The following is a 19,117-nucleotide window of genomic DNA, read 5'->3' as shown; positions in this document are numbered from 1 at the left end:
ACTTAAAAAAAAAAAAAAAAAAAAAAAACTTTGTTTCTTTCTATACCCAATATCATATCTTCATCTTCAACCTCTTCCATAACTAAAGTTTTGACCTCATATCATTCAATCAAGTGTTTTAACCCGAATAGATGATCAAATTTTTATTTTCGAGGCACCAAATGAGGTATGTGTGCCAATTTTTTATATTTTTTCATGGGTATTAAAAGTTTGAGCAAATCTGGGCTCGCGCAGTGTTCGGTGGACTAGTGCTGGACATTTGCGTTATGTTCAACATTTACCTATTGAACATTTGCATTTTATTCGACAAGCACCTGCTGAACATTTGCATTACATTCGGCAGGTGTCCACCAAATAATGATAGGATGTTCGGCAGGTGCCCATCGAATGGTGCAAAAATGTCTAAAATTATCACACAACCATCATTTGGTGGGCACCAGTAGAACATCCTATCGTTATTCGGTGGGCATTTGTCGAATATAATGCAAATGTTTGGCACTAGTCCATTGAACACTGCGCAAATCCATATTCGTTCATGGTATTCAGAACACAAAAAAGTTTGCACACAACCCTTGTTCGAAGGCTCCTAAACGACGATTTTACTCTTCATTCGTCAAAACAACCTTGATTGGATGATATAGGGACAAAAATTAGTTTAGAGTTTGAAATTTAATTATGAGAGTGAGGTTGAAGGTAAGTTTGGGAGGGAGAAAAGTTGGGTATTATTAATAAGGGTATGATAGTAATTTGAGTTGGGTAAAATGAGAATATTAATTTCAAAAAAGTGATGATTGGGTAAATTGAGAAGTTTGGTAAAATAAGAAGATTTTTGGGTATGTATAGAATTTCTCAAATTCTAATTGCTGGTATCAAGTTTCCGTCCAATTTTTTTCTTTTTCTTTTTCTTTTTCTTTTTCCTTTTCCTTTTCTTTTCTCCCTTTTCCTGATTCGCTGCGGCCTACGGCCTACCACAAGCTTAGTTCTCTTTTGAAAAATTTTAAACCGTTAAATTTTATCGATATCTGCTCCATTACAAAAGTGAGCGACATCAGAATTTATACATGACCTTGAGTTGAAGCAATTAAAAAGGTGATCCTAAGCTCCAACTGAGCATTACAGGTCAGCAATATACAGCTGTACATGGAGAGAATTGAGGTGCATGTAATCCCAGTAGGCAAACCTGGTACAGGGACAGTAGCAGAATATATATTGTTGTTCATAAATAACTAATTAAACAGACATCCATATATTTGATTTGAGAGTGTTGATAATTATTTGACTTGATACTTGCAGATATAGCCATGGATCCTCGACTATACCGAGCGGCAACCTCAGGAGATGTTGGTTATTTGAGAAGAATTGGAGATGATGATGTTGTCCATCAGAGAACGCCAAAAGACAACAACGTTCTTCACATTGCAGCTGAATTCAGAAAAATAGGTTTTTTCAGACACTTCTCACATCATGCTCGGTATGAAGGGCTATTTTGGGGTACCAACAAGAGGGGTGACACTCCTCTGCACGTTGCAGCCACAGTAGGCTGTGATGAATTAGTAAAGTTTCTCATTCAACACGCGAACAAGGAGCCACACATTGATGAGGAAAGTGGAGTCCCTGCTGATAAACAGCTCCTCCGATTGACAAATTGGCAAAAGGATACAGCAATGCATCTTGCTGCCCGATACGGTCACCGACGGGTGGTGACTCGGTTAATGGAAGCTGATCCCGAATTGTGTTGTTTTACTAATAACGCGAATGAGTCGCCCTTGTTCATAGCTACTCGCAAAAACTATGTACAAACTGCTCTTTCTATTTTAAATGACTGCCCAATTCCTCCCTCTTATGAGGGGACCAACAAAGTCACAGCTTTACATGCGGCGGTGACTCGCATACGCATACGCCGCATTATTTTTCCGTACTCAAGCATACGCGACATTATTTTTGGATGCACCAGCATACCCGACATTGACTACAGTAAGTACGTACATGACATTTATGTATACATATATATTGCATTGGTCCTTAATTATTAATCCTAGCTATAGCAACTTTGTTAGCTGTCATTTCATGTCTTATCTTGAGCTAGCTCTAATTTCTGTAATTGGTAATATCTATGTTAGGCCTTGTGAAGATTTTGGTGTCCAAAAATCCTGGTATAATCAAAGCAGTTGATGCACTAGGGTGGACTCCCTTACACTACGCAGCATTAGGAGGGAATCTTGAAGCAACTCAAATTCTAATGAAAGGTGATAGCTCTGCCTCCTATATTTTGGACAAGTTTGGAATGTCAGCTCTCCATGTTGCGGCCTTTGCAGGCCGCACCAAAGTTATGAAAGAGATGATTCGAGATCGGCCTGATACCTGTGATTTGCTCAATCACAAAGGCCAAACTATTCTTCATGCTGCAGTTTACGGTGGACAAGCTAATGTTGTCAAGTACATATTGAAGACACCTGAGCTCGCAGGACTTATAAATGATGCCGATGAAGATGGAAACACTCCTCTCCATCTAGCTGCCATTCACAAAAGGCGTAGAATTATAAACATTTTGGAAAGCAATGCTAGAGTGGACAAGACTGCTACAAATAACAATTTGGAAAAGGCCGTCGACATTGTTCTTGGCGACCGTTTGGAACAGGTACGTACGTAACATATATAGGCGCAAACATTAATTATTTCTGTGTGACTCTCACACCATCATATCATTTTGTGTTACTAATCCACGCTCACGTTATAATATGAGTGCACGATAAATTTATTATAATATTAATAAATATACACATGTTATTATATATGTGAATTAGTAACATTACGTATATGCTAACGGTCACACTAAAATTTTACTTCTTTTACTATCTAGCTCTTTCTTTTTTTCTTTTTTTCTTCCCCTAATATGAAGTTAACCACCTTTTTGGGCTCACCACATGACTAATTTTATATCTGAACCGTCTATTTGTTAGACCTCACTTCAAAGATCATCATTGTAAAAAATAAATTAAATTAAAAATCATTTAGTCATTGTCATCAAATAAATTAAATTAAATCGAAAATCATTTAGTCATTTGTTTTCGATAAAAGCATAAATAGCTATTATTATAATCAAATGGGTAAATGACTTCTGATTTTGGAGATTTTTCATAGAGATGATCTTTGAAGTGATGTCTAAAAACTAAACGGTTCGGATTATGAGATTACATCATGTGGTGGGCCTAAAAAGGTAGTTACTTTCGTATTAACTTATCAATCAGTTAGCTTCGTATTAACTTATTAATCAATTAGCTTTAGTGCATTTTTTACTAAAGATAATATGATAATTGTAAACTTTCTATTTTTAATTGGTTCATACTTTTATTTAATTTTTTTGTAAGTTTTAACTAATCTGTCTTCTTTGATAAACATAATAATAATAAGTGAGACTTAGAGTCCAGTCCATTTTATGCATCTTTCTTAGACTAAGACCGGTAGTGATTTAGGGTTTTTAATCAAGTCTTTTTTTTTTTTTTTTTACGACTTTATGTTAGGTTTTAATTCCAGAATTTTGGGCTCCGCCCAAAATCCTTAAGTTAAAACTTAACATGTAGCTTCTACAAAGCCCACTCTACACCCTAGGAGGGGAAATACCCTTCAAATCGGGGGAGGACTTTATTATGAATTAAAATGATTTATTTTATAAATTAAAATGACTTTATTGTGAATTAAAAAAAATTCTTATAAATTAAAGGACTTTATTATGGATTAAAATGATTTTCTTATAAATTTTAAAACACCCCCGGTCTCCATCTAAAATTTGTTTTTCTAAAGGACCCCAGTCTAATTATCTATAATAATAATAACAATATGCTCTCTCTTCCCCAACATTCCCTACTTTCTTTTGCAAGTGTTTGATGATTCAATTATTTATAGGGTCTTTTTCAATTTTGGTTCTTGTACTTTGGGTCTTATCGCAATTAGGTACGTACTTAAACTATTATTTATCTCAATTTCATTCCTAAACTTTTATTTTGTCCAAATTTAGTATATAATATGACTTTTTAAAAATAAGGCCAAAATTGGAGCATTTTAGTCAACCTAGGATCATAAATATTAGACCAAATTGACTATGGGTATAAGACATGTGCAACACACATGACCAAATTTACAGAAGTCACATTATATATTAATTTGGGACAAAATAAAAGTTTAGATACCTAGTTAGATCGAATAAGGCCCAAAGTTCAGGTACCAAAATTTTTGCTTAAAAAAAAAACCCCTTATTTATATTAGTAAACTATTCATAACCCCCAATTTAGAGCTTGGTTAGTTCAAAACCTCTACTCTTAATGAAACTAATTCCCAACCTCCAATTAGTCACTTAATCTCTCTCAAAACCCCCTAGTCAACTAATACTCAGCTAGGTTTGACCCTCATTTTTTCTAATATTTCAATTATAACCCCAAACAAAATATCATAGCCACATCTCTCTCTCTCTCTCTCTCTCTCTCTCTCTCTCTCTCTCTCTCTCTCTCTCTCTCTCTCTCTCCCCCAGTTGTGATTGTCGGCACGTTCTCCATCATCTGGCGATATATGGTTGCCGGTGAGACCGATCTCAAAACGCCTGTTGCTCCTCCCTCTTCCTCCTCATGCCTTCCACGTGCCATGAAACCAAACGTTGACGCCAAATCAGGTCTAGGCAGACTCGAGTTCCCTGGCCAGCGATCCTTTAATTCCAGTGAGGACAAGGTGTCGAACAACCAAGGATGGCTTTCTCTCGTCGTCCTGAGTGTGATGGTGTCATCAGAACTCCAACCCAACCCATCAAATCTACCAAAACCCTTTCCCTCTATTTAATTAAATAGCTCACCATATTCACATATTCATATTAATTAAATAACCTCGGCCAATTGAATTAAAGCTTTGTTTACAAATTGATGACCCCAACAACAGCCTACATCAAAAGTCAGATTTGTTTTCCCACCAGCATCATCACAACATGCTTGAAGTTGAGATCAAATCTGGAGGGAGGGAGAGTGAGATCTAAATTTGATTCAATGGAGAATAAGAAGAAGAAGATGTAAAAATTGCATATGTGGATTTTTCGGTGGACTTTTTGGTCGACAAGTGCTATATAGCACTCGACCACTTAGTGCTATAGCACCTGTCCACCACTTAGTCCACCACTTTTTGTCGACCACTTTTTCAATTATGGGTATGTTGGTCCAAACAATGAAAAATGGGTTAGAAAAGTAAGTTTTTGAGAAATGGGTCAAAAAAGCTTAAGTTGTATGAAAATAAGTCATTTAATTAAATTACCAAAAAAAAAATTTATTCAATAACCCTTTTAAATACCCCTTAAACTTTTTTGACCCCCTAGCCCCAAAACTAACAATTATAACTCTTTTTAACTTGAAATATCCATAATACCCTCCATATAAAACCCTTTTTTTTCTGTAGCTTTTTTTTTTTCCTCTTCCCTAGCCAGCCACTGCCCCCTTCGCCGCCACACCTCTCACCACCCCAGCCACCAGCGCCCTCATCCCCAGCAAAACTCAAAAAAAAACAAAAACAAAACAAAACAAAACTCACATCGCCTAACAAAACCCACAAAAAAAAACCTCTCGCCTCCCCCCTCATCGCGCAGCAAAACCCACAAAAAAAAACTCAGAAAATGGTTGCTTCTTTGAGAGATCATACCCATCAATGGAGAAGAAGATACAAAATTTTCAGATCTGGTCGAATTTGTGGTCGCCGCATGGCCACATGTCAACCACAAATTTGACCATGTGTCGATCACAAATTTGACCACAATTCGGTGGAATTTATGGTCGCCACATGATCGACACATGTGTCGACCATAAATTTGACCATTTTTTTCTCATGTTCTGGCTATAGCGCATTTCTCCTCTCTGCCTATAGCGCATTCCACTAAATCTGGGTTTTCAAATTTTTTTTGTTTTTTGTTTTTTGTTTTAGATTTGGATTAGGAGAGAAAGGAAGAGAGATAGAGAGAGAAGATGATGGGTCGCTAGCTCGTGCCCACCACTATCCTCCACCGACTTATCATCTCTTTCTCTCCGTCTCTCTCTCCCCTAACCCATTTAGAGAAAACACCCAAATCTGGGTTTTCAAATTTTTTTTGTTTGTTTTTCTTTTTTCAGATTTAGGTTGGGAGAGAGATAGAGAGAGAAGATGATGGGTCGTTGGCTGATGAGGGAGGTTGCTCTCCATGGCTGTTGTAGGAAGAAGGTGGAGGAAGGTTTGGCTGCTGCAAGAAGAAGGTGCAGCAAGTGGAATTGTGGGTCGAAATTTTTGGTGGACTCTGGCGACATTTTTATATATAAAGGGGTATTTTGGTCTGAAAAAATGTAAAAGAGTCATTATTGTTAGTTTTTGGGCTAGAGAGTCAAAAAAGTTTAAGGAGTATTTAAAAGGGTGATTGAATAAAATGTCTCAAAAAAGATCCCTGATTATTTACCTTTTTTGTTTTCTATTCCATGGCAGACATATGCCTTAAAGCTAAAACTAGTCAGAAACAAGTCTAGACCTAGCAACATCGGCTTGTTAATATTTATTTTTAGGTTCAAGTACATTTACATCCACCAACTATAGAGTCCGTTTCAAGTAGGTTTCCGAACTATAAAACATTTCAAATTTCTTCATTAACTAACAAAAAACATACAAAATGGTAGACAAAATTAGGTTGACGAAAAAAACCAAACCGGACTATATGTATATATTTTATATTTTATATATAATATATTATATAAAAGTTATATACATTGAACAAAAAAGGTGTTAGGTGTTTTGTGCACATACTGGGGTTCAAACCTATGACCACTTGTGTGAATTCTCACTACACCACTTAATCACTTGTATGTCTATAAATATATTGTATATCCTTGAATATCACAAGTGGCTAAGTGTTGTAGTGTGAATTCACACTTTGACTCTTCTCAAGTGGTCATGGATTTGAACCCTAGCATGTGTATAAACCACCTTACATCTTTTTTATTTAATATATTAACTTTTATATAATATATAATAAAATATATAAATAGTTCGGTCCAGTTCAGTTTTCTACGTCAACCCAGTTTTGTGTACCATTTTGTAGGTTTTTTGTTAGTTAATGGAGAAATTTAAAATATTTTATAATTCATGTACCAACTTGAAATAGACCCTATAGCTAATGGGATAATTTGAAATGTTTTATAGTTCGTGAACTAACTTAAAATGAACCCTATAATTGGTGGATGTAAATGTATTTGGGCCCAAATGTTTTCAAATAGGCGCGTCAGACAGGCCTTGAGGCACGAGTCGGGGCGAGGCAGCGGGCTAGTGCACACAACATCAAGATATTCGTCAAAATGTCTAAAAGGCAAGCGCCTTTGGGCTGAGGCGTACGCCTCCCGACAGGATAGCGTGAAAAGCGTCGATGCGACAGCGTTTTGGGCTTTTTTTTTTTTTTTAACCCTCGGCAGCTCCAAGTTGATTTTCCAGCATTGTCGGCATCAACCCAGAAGCTTGGAGGCAATTTCGTCACCAACCCAGCCTCTGCGATTACCCTTCAGTCGTCTAGTCCTTTCATTTTGCTCTCTACAATTCCATCAGTTGGCTCCATTGCAATCTCACCTTCTTCTTTTTCAAAAGCATTTGAAACATCAGACATGGATGGTTTCTGATAATGTTGAAAAGTTTCATACTTTCCTAGAGTTTCATACTTTCCTCCAACTCAGAAATCTCTTTAATTTCTTCAGCTTGTGGCTCTGCCACGTCTCTCAGATCATCAGCAAGTTCTACAGCTCCCAGTTCTCATCTATCGATTTGCAGTTTATAAAAACGACAATATTTGGGTCACTCACTCACGGTATTCTAAGGTTATCTCATTCTTCTAAATTTCGATTCTCCTAAATTTTGATTTGGTAATATTAGGGCATGATCAGAACCGTTTATTTTTTAGATAACTAATTAAAAATTATCTCTATAAAAAATCAAATTAATCGGAAATCATTTAGTTATATAACTGTTGTCAATTAAGTAGAAAAAATTGATGATTTTCAATTAAAGAATAATTTTTTGACCAAACTGTTGATTTTTTCTATTTAATCAATAATAGTTATATAACCAAACAATTTTTTATTTTTCACAAATAATCTATAATAAGTAATCTAAAAAATGAACAATTTCAATCATACGCTGGAATTACTAAAATTATGATTTTAAGGGATGATCCTAGTGTCCTTATAAAAATCGAGAAAGAAATTGGAGGGTTAGGGACTGGTGGGTTGTCGGTGCGAGGTCTCGAAAGAGTATACACGTACAAATGTTTGGGTTTTCTTCACCTAATGTGTTTCTGTCTATCAGTTTTGTTTATTTCTTTTTTTGCCATTATCCTATTAGCTTTTAAGTATGTGGCTTAGCTAAAGCAACGTGGCCTCCATTAACAAATAACAAGCAACTGACATAGTGACACTGACATCCCAGTAAATATATTCATAATTTTCTATATACATACTTATATATTCATAATTATTTTATGTACATACTTATATATTTGTAAAATTGTAAGTATTTTGTAATATATTCATAATTTGTATTTAGTAAGTATTGTGGCTTAGCCTGAGTATTTTGTAATATATTCATAATTTTTTATATACATATGTACATGTTTATATATATTTATAATTTTTTTATTATAATAAAAATGTCTCAAAAGGCTTTACGCCTCGCTTTTTAAGATTAAAACGCCTTGCGTTAAGTTTTTAGGCAGTTTACCTGTTAACTATTCATTTCATGTGCTCACTATAATTTCTATGTTCTAGGGCACCTTGCTTCCTCGTCTTTTTCACCGCATGGGTGGATATACTACTGGTGTGCCATATTTCCATGAACAAGTCCAGTTTGAATTCATGAAACTAGAATCCCTGAAGAATGATACGTCCAACACACAAGAGATGAAAGCTTCTTCTTCTAACGAGGGCTCTAAAACATTTGACACCAATCTACTGGTAGCGATACTTATCGCAACCGTGACATTTACAGCAGCTTTCACCATACCTGGAGGATTTAAAAACGACGGAACACCGGTTTTACAGGACAAGGTAGCTTTCCAAGTGTTTCTGATATTCGACGTCCTCTCCTTCCTTATCTCAATTTCTTCGGTGTTTATTAATTTTACAACGGCAACTTTCTATGGTTCACATCGCTATGCACATCCAAGTTTGATTAAGTATTCCATTGGAGGAATGATTGTAGCATTTTCTTCGAGCACATTTGTAGTGCTGCCCAAACACAGTCTTCTTGGCATTGCAATCTATGTCATATCTAGCCTTTCTTGCGTTATTATCATCTTGGGGTTCAACTTTGTAAGCAAGCGCGCAAGGAAGATGCAATGGCGCGCTCCAAATTAACCTGTAGATTTTGAGCTTCACTTGCTGTCAACTCAACTTTTTATCTTCCATATATATGTTGTATTTGGTTTATATAGTTTTCGTTTAGTCTTTGTTTGGAAACTGGAAACTTTAGTTGCAACACCTATGTACGTTCTGCAACAGTTTGACATTAATGACCGTAACACAGTCACATATGGGTTTATAAGAATTAATTTATGGTTTAATATGATTGTTTGGGGTTTATAATTATTTAGTAAAGTTCATCATTAATGGTGTTCAAGACTTAGGATTTAGTGTTTATTATTATAGAGCGTCAATTAATATATCATGTTAGTGCAATAAAAATTTATATAATTATGATTAAGTAAATATTTGACGAACGTAAATCAATCACCTTGAGTTATATAAGCGTTTAGGGGTTACCATAATTTCTGGGGTTTTTTTTCCGAAAATTATGGTTACTCTGGAATGTCAACTCTGCATGTTGCGGCCTTTGCAGGCCACACCACTGTAATGAAAGAGGTGATTCGAGATCGACCTGATACTTGTGATTTGCTCAATCACAAAGGCCAAACTATTCTTCATGCATGTTGCAGTTATAGGTGGACATAGTAAATTAGTAATGTTGTCAAATACCTATTGAAGATACCTGAGCTCTCTAGACTTATAAATGATGTCGACCATGATGGAAACACTCCTCGATCTGCGTCTAACTGCCACTTTACAGATATGAAAATATTTTAAGAATTTTGATAGGCGATCGTAGAGTGGATAAAACTGCATGCTATAAATAACGATTGGTTAAGGATGCATCCAGCACACCAGCTAGTGCAGATGACAGAGAAAAGATGAAAGCTTCTTTTCATAAGGTCACAATGACATTTTACACCTATCTACTCGTAGCCATACTTATTGAAACTGTGACATTTACAGCTGCTTTCACCAAGGCAGAACAAGGCACGGAACCTCGGAACTCCTGTTTTACAGAACAAGGCAGCTTTCTATGTGTTTCTGATATTCTGACGCCCTCTCTTTCTTTACCTCAATTTTTTCACAGCGGCAACTTTCTTTCCTGGACTTGTCTTTGCACGTCCTAGTCTTATTAAGTATTCCGTTGGAGGAATGATTGAAGCATTTGCTTCCAGCATATTTGTAGTGCTGCCCAAACACAGTCCTCTTGGCATTGCAATCTGTGTAATATATGCCCTTTTATGCGTTTTTATCATCTTTTCGTTCAAGATTTTGCTACAAACTCGCAGATTTTTATGGTGCTTAGTCAACTCAACTGTTTATCTCTCATATGTCAAGTTGGTGAGTATGAGACGCATAGCCTTAAAAGGGAAGCCCCTACATAGGGCCAAACACCTAATAATTTGCCTACATCTCGGGTACCAAATGATCTCACAAAGGTCAGACAATCAATTAAGAAAGGGTCTAACATGAAACCAATTCAAGCTTTTACCATATTTTATTGATCACATGAAATTGGATGGAGTTGGAGAAATGCAGCTCAACAGCAAAACATTTACATTATCTGTTTGCTTCTCTCACTCACATCCTCGAAGAATGGCTCAACTAGAGAGACAGAATACAGGAAAATATGTAACCAAATGAAACGGTATAGCCAAAACTCCAACCTTCAATATCTTCCCTTTTATCTTGTAAGTCTGTTCTCAGTTTTCCTTGACTTCCCACACCCACCAAATAATGAAAACCGTCTACCTTTGCGTGGCTGAACAGGGGTCCCTTTTACCTGTTTACAGACAGAAAGATGTATAGGTTTCTTTGAGGTCAAACTGATTTTCCAATTTGAAGATAAGAATCTAAAAACTGAAACAACATACTACCTTTCCTCTTTTCCGAGGTTTGGTGTTATAACAACGAAAAAATCCACTGCAACCTCCTTTACCGGACCCTGATTCATCGCCCCTGGAAAACTAAGAATGATCATGTGCTATACAACAGAAATATATGTAGGTCCGTGACTAGTTAGCATTCTGTAATAAAATTGGATCAAGAGAAGAATATCATACACTACATATAATTTATTCAAAACAAAAGTAAAAAAGCTACCACTATCTGAAATCATGTATGTCGAGGATAGGTTAGAAATGAGATTGAAACAGCAGTTCCCCTGTTGACTGAATTGGACATCAAACTAAGAGTTTGGAAATCCAATTTGGCACTTAAAATTAAAAGTATCAGCATGTTCAATAAGATTTTAATTTAGCACCGAAATTTTTCAGCATGTTTAATAACAAATTGAATCTTTTATGAAACTTTTTAGCACTAGTGCAGAAAAATTCCCCATTGATTGTAAAAAATAAGAAAAATATCGCTTAAAATATTAAATGATCTATACTGAATGCTCAATTCCAAAACATAAAATGTTTATAATTTGTACCATCATCTAAAGCTAATAACCAACCAAATGTTGGCTACACACTTCTACAATTATTGCTGTTGACATTGACACTATGACTACCAACAAAGCTAGCATATCCATCATGACCATCAACACCACGTCATCCTTATCCTGACCAACACCTTCACTAGTACCAACAAAACTATGACCACCACCACTGTTATTGTCACCATTAAATCACTACTAACATCGACATTTACCATGCAGAGGAATTCTCTGTAGTGTGCATTCCATATAACAATATAAAAGTTATATTCTACAGCTTAAGCTAATTTGATGCCCTAATATCTATAGTTTAAATAAGTAAATGACCAAAAGTGTTTAATGACCTTCAGAATATGAACGGTTTATTCACTAAACAGCATATTAAAACTTATGCAAGCCTAATCGCATTCACCAAAATATCAAGCAACCTATTGTGTTTGCATAAGACTTTACCTACTAGTTTTTTCAGTCAAGTGGGGAGTACAAAATCTTTTAAAGGATAATGGAAATAATCCTGTAATAAGAAATAAATACTCACAGGTTATCTTTGTTGGAATTGCCTGTAAAGCTACTATCATGTAGTAAACTTGGGGACATAGGATAACGATCAACCCTTCTACCTATCTGGTCCTTCTGGGCGACCCTTCCACTGTTAACCTTCAAAACTTTAACTTCATGGTTTAATCCATCTTCCCATTGCTGAGAGGACAACCCCATTGAATTCATCGACTCCATTTGATCTTCATAATAAATGCCATCCTGAGGCAGGACCTGATTCTTCTCAGGTTTTAAACGACTCAATGAGCCAGGGGTGCCTTTCTCTGCAACCTGTAGCCATGCAGTCTCTAACCTTTGGTCACGAATAATGGATTCTATTCTCTGCATTGGAATCTCCTGTCTCCTGTCTCCTGTATCACTTTTTTTAACATTTCCTTCAGCCATTAAGTCTGATGAGTCAGAGGTAGACTTGTGGGTCCCATCCAGAAAAAGAGAACAATTAGAATAACCATCTGTAGCATTTGAGCCAACTCTTTTCCTTTCCCTGTTAATTGCTCCTGCTGTTCCTGCTTGCTTTAGACCTTCCAGTAAGTGAACAGGACTTGGACCATTTAGAGAAGCCTCTCCACCCGGCAAATGAACAATTCTAACCTCTACATTTCGTCTGAGAACCATTTCCATCGAATTTGTGATACTGCTCACAAACCTTTCTGCTCTAGATTTGATACTTCCATCTTCAAATGCAACATAAGAAACAAGAACACCTGCACAAAGAACCAGTTTTAACTAAAGGAAGAAAGGTAATGGATGGTTATGTATATGTGTCTGTGGACATAGAGAGAGAGAGAGAGAGAGAGAGAGAGAGAGAGAGAGAGAGAGAGAGAGAGCAAGCATGGGCTCCTGTTGTAAGGGACACTACAGAGCTTACCTATAAAGATTACCTTTTTTTTTTTTTCTAGTGATTAACCAAGGTTAGATATTGTTCCTACCGCCCAAACCATTGTCCTTGCATTGCTCATACTAGTTAAAAACTATAATTAGAGAGGTGTTCAGGGCTTTAGGCAAAGATGGTGATTTCTCCCTCAGGCCTCAATCAATCTAAATGGTATCACCTCCTCAGTAGCTTCTTTTCTTTCCTCATTTTTATGACATGTTGTGCAAATAACCATCAGTGACATCCGCAGGATTGTAAACAAGTATAAATTGTAAATTTTCTAGTCATGGATCCTATTTAGACACTACAGCCGACAACTTTACAGTTTATAAATACTTACAAGCCCAATTCACACAAAATCATGCAGTAACTTCTAGCTATAAAAAGGTCCATAATATATTAGTGCATTTTGTATTTAGTATGCGAAGATAAATGAAGTGTTTACAAAACCTAAGAGCATACCTTCAGCTTCAGAGATAGACACTAGCTTTCCATGAGACTGTAGTAACTGCCTCAGTGTCTTTGAATGGCACCTCTCAATACACTGTGCCCAGACATCCTCCAACTTTCCAGAGTTTACACATCTAAGGGTCACATTTCCAGCCATAACATCATCACGCAAGGGAGTTGAGGCACCACTGTCCATGAGTAGGCTATGCGAGGGCTTCATATTGAAACCAAAACCATTATTTCGTGACAATGAATCTCCCTGATAGTTGGAATTTTCATTTAGTGCTTTTCGTACAGAAGCAGGGGAGGTTGATTTCTGGAGCAGATATTGACCATCTAACTTCTGTTTGTAGGCAGCAGCTTCTCTTGAAGCACTTGATGAATCATCCTCAGTTGTCTTGCAGCTGTGCCTCCTGCTGCATGAGTGAGTAAGGTCCGGAGAAGGCAGTGAACCAAGCTGTAACAGTGTTGCTGTGAACCATGTTGAGCGCTCACTTGAAACCCTAAGCTGTTTTTCAGCCTCCGAAAGAGTCTTCAAAGCATGTTTTAATCTCTCCAATTCTGCCTCGGTCACTGAAGTATGACAACCAACCACAATCAATAAATAAAGAAAAAAAATTCTAAGATCTTTACATAGTCGCAAAAGCAATTTTGTTCAAAACTAAAATCCAGACAGTGAAGATTATTTTACCTGTCTCCAGGATTTAATGATTTATAATGTCAATGTTTTCTCCAAAATACTCAGTAATTATATTAGTATATGTGGATGAGAATTATTCATGAGAATAATTCAAGAGAACTTGAAGTATGCCAACTGAATAGACGTTACCATCTAAGCATGTAATAACAGCGCAAGACATCTAGTAAAAATTTACCTTTCCCTTTCACAAACCTAACAATCTTGAACTAAAAGGAACGATACAACTATTTGTATCACATTTATTAACCACACATCTCACAGAGGTGGGACCCACCTACACAAGTGGATCTCACTTTTGTAAGAGATGTGGTCAACAATATGGTTAGTAAATGTAACTCAAAATAGGTGTCTAATGAGTCAAGCAACTCAAACTATTTGGGCTTTGCTTGAAGTCATTTAACATTCAAGTCAAGCTCAAATCCAGATAGAGGCTCATTTCGAATTCCATCCCAAGATCAAGCTTACAAAATCTTGTCTCATGAGGTCTCGTGCCTTGTAAATGATTTTTTTTTTTAATTAATATAAACTTTGCAGTTCCTTTCAGAAATATAAACTTTACAGTTATATAATAAATTTGACAGGTTGGTGTAAAATAAACCTACCTCAATCATAGCTCGATGTCCAAATATAAATGTTTCACAGGTTTCTAATTCAAGTACGAATAAATAGCAAGCTTGGGATGAAGTGAACCAAAAGAAACCCAGAAAACATTTGCGGAAACATATCTCGAGCTCAGATTGAACCTAGTCTTGAACTTGAGATGGGTTTGACTCAACACAACACACTAACCCAACTCAAATCTAATGCAAAGTCAGCGAGTTAGGAGTGATCATTACTTGATCACACAGTTTCAATATTATTCACATATAATCTAAATGAACTTCATCTTTTAGCTTTGTATTGAAGACAAAAGAGTTTGTTTCTGTATCCAAAAATACAGGCTTGAGGTGTGGCATAATAGCTAGATTCCTAAACTTGGTTCGTGAGTGGGGGGATCACCACCCATTCAATACTTAAATCTATTCTTAGCAAACATACTGATCGGAGAACCAACCACGTACAGGAATGATATGTGTGTGGCAGTATAATACTTCTCCATACTTGATGATATCATTTCCCCGATGTAGCATGTGGCATTAGATTTCCCAATATTTATCTTTATCGTGTTTGTTGCAGTCCATTGTTCTTAACAGCAATCATCTACATTTAGTTATTCCTCAAGCAGATTTTAATTGATAACCTCATTTTGGTGTTATCCAGGAATGATTATGGTACTGTCTCAACATCACATCCCAATGAAATGAACAACTTTAATGGCATAAAAAGGTAAGCGGATGATACTCACAATTCTGGGAACCAAAGAACGAATCATGTTTGACATCATTGACATTGTAGGTTCCAGCAATGATATCCATAATTAGACTGGCCAACTGAGACATCAAAACCATGGGATCAACACCGGAGTCCATCAACTCTCTGGCCCTTTTCACTGTTTCTGCAGTGTCTGATGACATTGCTAACTCCAAGAGTTCAAGTAACTTTTCATCAGAAACAACTCCCACCTGCAGAAGAAAAAACACTAGATTAATGAGTTTAAATTTATCCAATTAAACAAATTAAAAAATTTTAAAAAAATAATTCATTACTAACATACAGCTATTGATCTTCTTTTTTTCCCTTCTCATGGATCACAGTGGTTTGTTTTTTTCTCAATAAGTGCCAACAGTAGTATGTTTTACTTAAATTGAATTAGACAATGTCAAGAAACCATTAGCAGAGCAAACTCACAAGTTCATTCACAAGAGATGTTGAAATTCTTTTCCCCAGCAAACTTAACTGATCCAACATAGTTTCTGCATCTCGAAGTGAACCGTCTGCATTCAAAGCAATCAAATCTAATGCATCCGATTCAACATCCAGGTTTTCTGCAGCAGAAATTTTCCTCAACCTGGCCACAATGTCACTATCCTTAATTTTGTTAAAGAGGTATTTCTGACACCGAGACTGTATGGTACGAGGAACATTGTCTAAATCGGTCGTTATAAATATGAAGACAACTCGCTGTGGCGGTTCTTCCAGATATTTGAGAAAAGCTAGCCATGTCTTAGAAGGTAACAAGTGGCATTCATCAATCACAAAAACCTTGTACCTTGAGGATGCTGATGGTGTTGCTGCTGATAGAGTTTTCAAAAGGTACCTAACTTTGTCAATACCTTTCTTATTGGTGCCATCAACTTCCAATAGATCTTTGTTTTTTCCAGACATAAAATCAGTGCACTCCCTGCAGTATCCGCATGGCTTAGTTTCATCAGGAGCTATGCAATTCAAGGAAGCAGAAAAAATCTTGGCTGTTGATGTTTTTCCAGTTCCACGGGGACCCTGGAAAAGATAAACAGGAGCAATCCGACCCCTCGCAATAGCATTTACGAGTGATTGCACCACAATATTTTGCCCAATCAATTCACCAAAGAACAACGGCTTGTATTTCTGGCTAAAACTTCTAATATTTTCTGGTGTGCCTTCCTCTTCCCCTTCTCCATTTAGAGCTACAATCTCCAACCCTTCTTGACTTCGGCAGCTTGATGACCACCTCCGTCCATCCAATCTACTCAGAGCCTCCAAATCAAGTTCTCCGAAGTTTGTAGACAGCTCATCATCACTCCTCCCAGTTCCTATGGATGACCCTCCCCTGCCATCACCACTATTGGTAAGCAATGGGAGAACACCCTGAGCACTTCTAGAAGCAATTCTATGCTTATTGGAACCTGATGACCATCGACGGTGTCTAGGATAAATATTTTGACTTCCACAAAGCATCATACTTCCTTTCCTCCTCAAAGTATCAGAAAGCGAAGGAGAGTAGCAGCTTCCATATATACCTCTGTGTTTTGGTGTCCTTTTAGACCAATAACAAGGAATCCCACATCCCTGTCTACCCGGAAAGTCCAAATGGTCATCAACCTCATCATCCCCATCATTCATGGAAGTTGCAGTACCATCCCAAGATCCAACAGTACTCGGATTACGAACACCGTACCTGTTATAAGAACTAGTTGACAATGCAGGGGTGCTATAAGAATAAGAAGAGTCCTCTCTTCGACTATTATCTCTCTTAAACTTAAACGAGGAATGAGACCAATTCTTGTGCTTAAGTTTCGAAAGCAATGGGGAAGCCCCCGAAATCCGCCTCAGATCCTCTGAATTACAGTACTCCTCAGTGTCATCAGATTGCTCGACCAAGTCATCCCTGCCTAATCCTAAGGCCATCGAAGGATGACCCTCGGCCGCTTTTCTTGAACTCACTAAGTTCCTTCCAAGAATTAATTCTTTTTGCTGATATTTGGATAAAATGTCAGAGTGGGTTTGGACTTTCTTACTTGTTTTCTTACTATTATTCATCGGCGGCAGAAGATTTGCATATCTACGCCTAAGCATCATGGAGTAGCGGCTGTGACCAGCGTAACTGTCACTCCTGGAATCTCCATCGACTCCTCCATTACGCGCATCGCTCAAGCTATCATCAAGACTCAACCCTGCAACAGAGGAAGAAGCGTCAATGCCATCATCATCATCCTCTCCATAATCATCTTCCTCATTGTCTTCGTAGTCGTCGTTTCTTGAGGATTTGGAGTTCTTCCAGTTGTACAAGAAGACCCTCTTGTCGCCGCTGCTGCCATTGCCATTGGCAGTAGTAGTGGTGCCATTGTTGTTGTTCCAAGTGGAAGAAGAAGTAGAAGGCAGTGCTGCTGCTGCTGCCACAGATCTAGAGGAGGCAGCCAAAGGAGAGCGCCAAGAAGAAGTGGTGCCGGGATCGCGAAGAACCCGAGCGGCTTTTCGAATCTGAGTGAGCTCCTTCTTCAAGTGCAGTTGGCTTGGATCAGAGACCCCCATTGCAGCCATTTCTATACATACATATACATATACATATACATATATATGAACTGTACAGAATGGCAATTCAATCAAAAGGGCTTTGATATTAAGTTAAAAAGAAAGGAACCCACATCCCAAAATCTTAACTTTAGTACAAATACTTCTTCATTTATTTGATCAAACACAAACAGAGTGAGTGACTTTGTTTTGAATGGAATACAAGCAAATGCCTGAATCTGAATGAAGAAAAAGAGCCAGAAAATGGTCCAGATCTGACAGATTGATTGAGAAATGAAAGCTCAATCAATCCTGAATGTGAATAATAAATGAAAGGAAATAATAAATAGCCCTTCACCCTGTGTAGCTACCTCTGCTTTCTTTCTTTGCTCTGTTGACTCTCTCCCTCTCCCTCTCTCTCCCTCTCTCTGTCACTCTCTCTCTCTCTCTCTCACACACACCCACACAAAAACTCCTCTGTTTTTGTGGGTTTGTGTTTTTTGTGTTTTTGTGCTTAGGGTTTAGTTGGCGCCCCCAATGAAATCTTGAATCTCTAAGCCAAAAATTGAAAAATCTCTGTCACTGTGCGAGTGAAATGTGAGAGAGAGAGAGACAGAACTGAAGCCTGAGATTTTATATATTATGATTTATGAATTGCTTTTTTTTTTTTTTTTGTATGGAAAAAGATTAAAAAACATCCAAAACAAAGAAAAAGAAAAGACATGGGAAATGGAAAGGCTCCCTCCAAACACGGGATTCACTTTTGTGTATCGCAAATTTGCAATTACGTAGGTGGCTTTGTCGCCTTTTGATTTATCCATTCTTCCTAATCCATTCTTTTGTCGTTTTTTTGTTACCTTGTCTGTCACTTTCTCACTGTAATTTCTCCA

The 19,117-nt window shown here is 37.1% G+C and overlaps 2 protein-coding genes across 2 annotated transcripts; one reads left to right on the top strand and one right to left on the bottom strand.

Moving 5' to 3' along the window:
* The first annotated feature begins 1,276 nt into the window (after positions 1-1,276).
* LOC147279724 (protein ACCELERATED CELL DEATH 6-like) lies at positions 1,277-9,538 on the top strand. The gene is made up of 3 exons (XM_086251458.1): positions 1,277-1,974; positions 2,121-2,638; positions 8,796-9,538. Exons 1-3 carry the CDS (start codon positions 1,302-1,304, stop codon positions 9,381-9,383), a joined length of 1,779 nt encoding a protein of 592 aa, XP_086107584.1. The 5' UTR covers positions 1,277-1,301; the 3' UTR covers positions 9,384-9,538.
* A 1,113-nt stretch (positions 9,539-10,651) lies between these two features.
* On the bottom strand, positions 10,652-18,769 carry LOC147279723 (protein STICHEL-like). The gene is made up of 6 exons (XM_086252571.1): positions 16,146-18,769; positions 15,703-15,919; positions 13,670-14,230; positions 12,314-13,037; positions 11,213-11,294; positions 10,652-11,118 (listed from the first exon to the last, which is right to left on the bottom strand). The coding sequence occupies exons 1-6, from the start codon at positions 18,255-18,257 to the stop codon at positions 11,020-11,022; spliced, it is 3,795 nt and encodes a 1,264-aa protein (XP_086108697.1). The 5' UTR covers positions 18,258-18,769; the 3' UTR covers positions 10,652-11,019.
* Positions 18,770-19,117: the final 348 nt, after the last annotated feature.

The sequence above is a fragment of the Dryas octopetala genome, chromosome 7 (assembly GCF_963921425.1).
Source record: "Dryas octopetala chromosome 7, drDryOcto1.1, whole genome shotgun sequence".
In the NCBI taxonomy this organism is placed as follows: domain Eukaryota; kingdom Viridiplantae; phylum Streptophyta; class Magnoliopsida; order Rosales; family Rosaceae; genus Dryas; species Dryas octopetala.
Note: the sequence above shows the minus strand (reverse complement) of the source record. Positions and strands in the feature narration are given on the sequence as shown.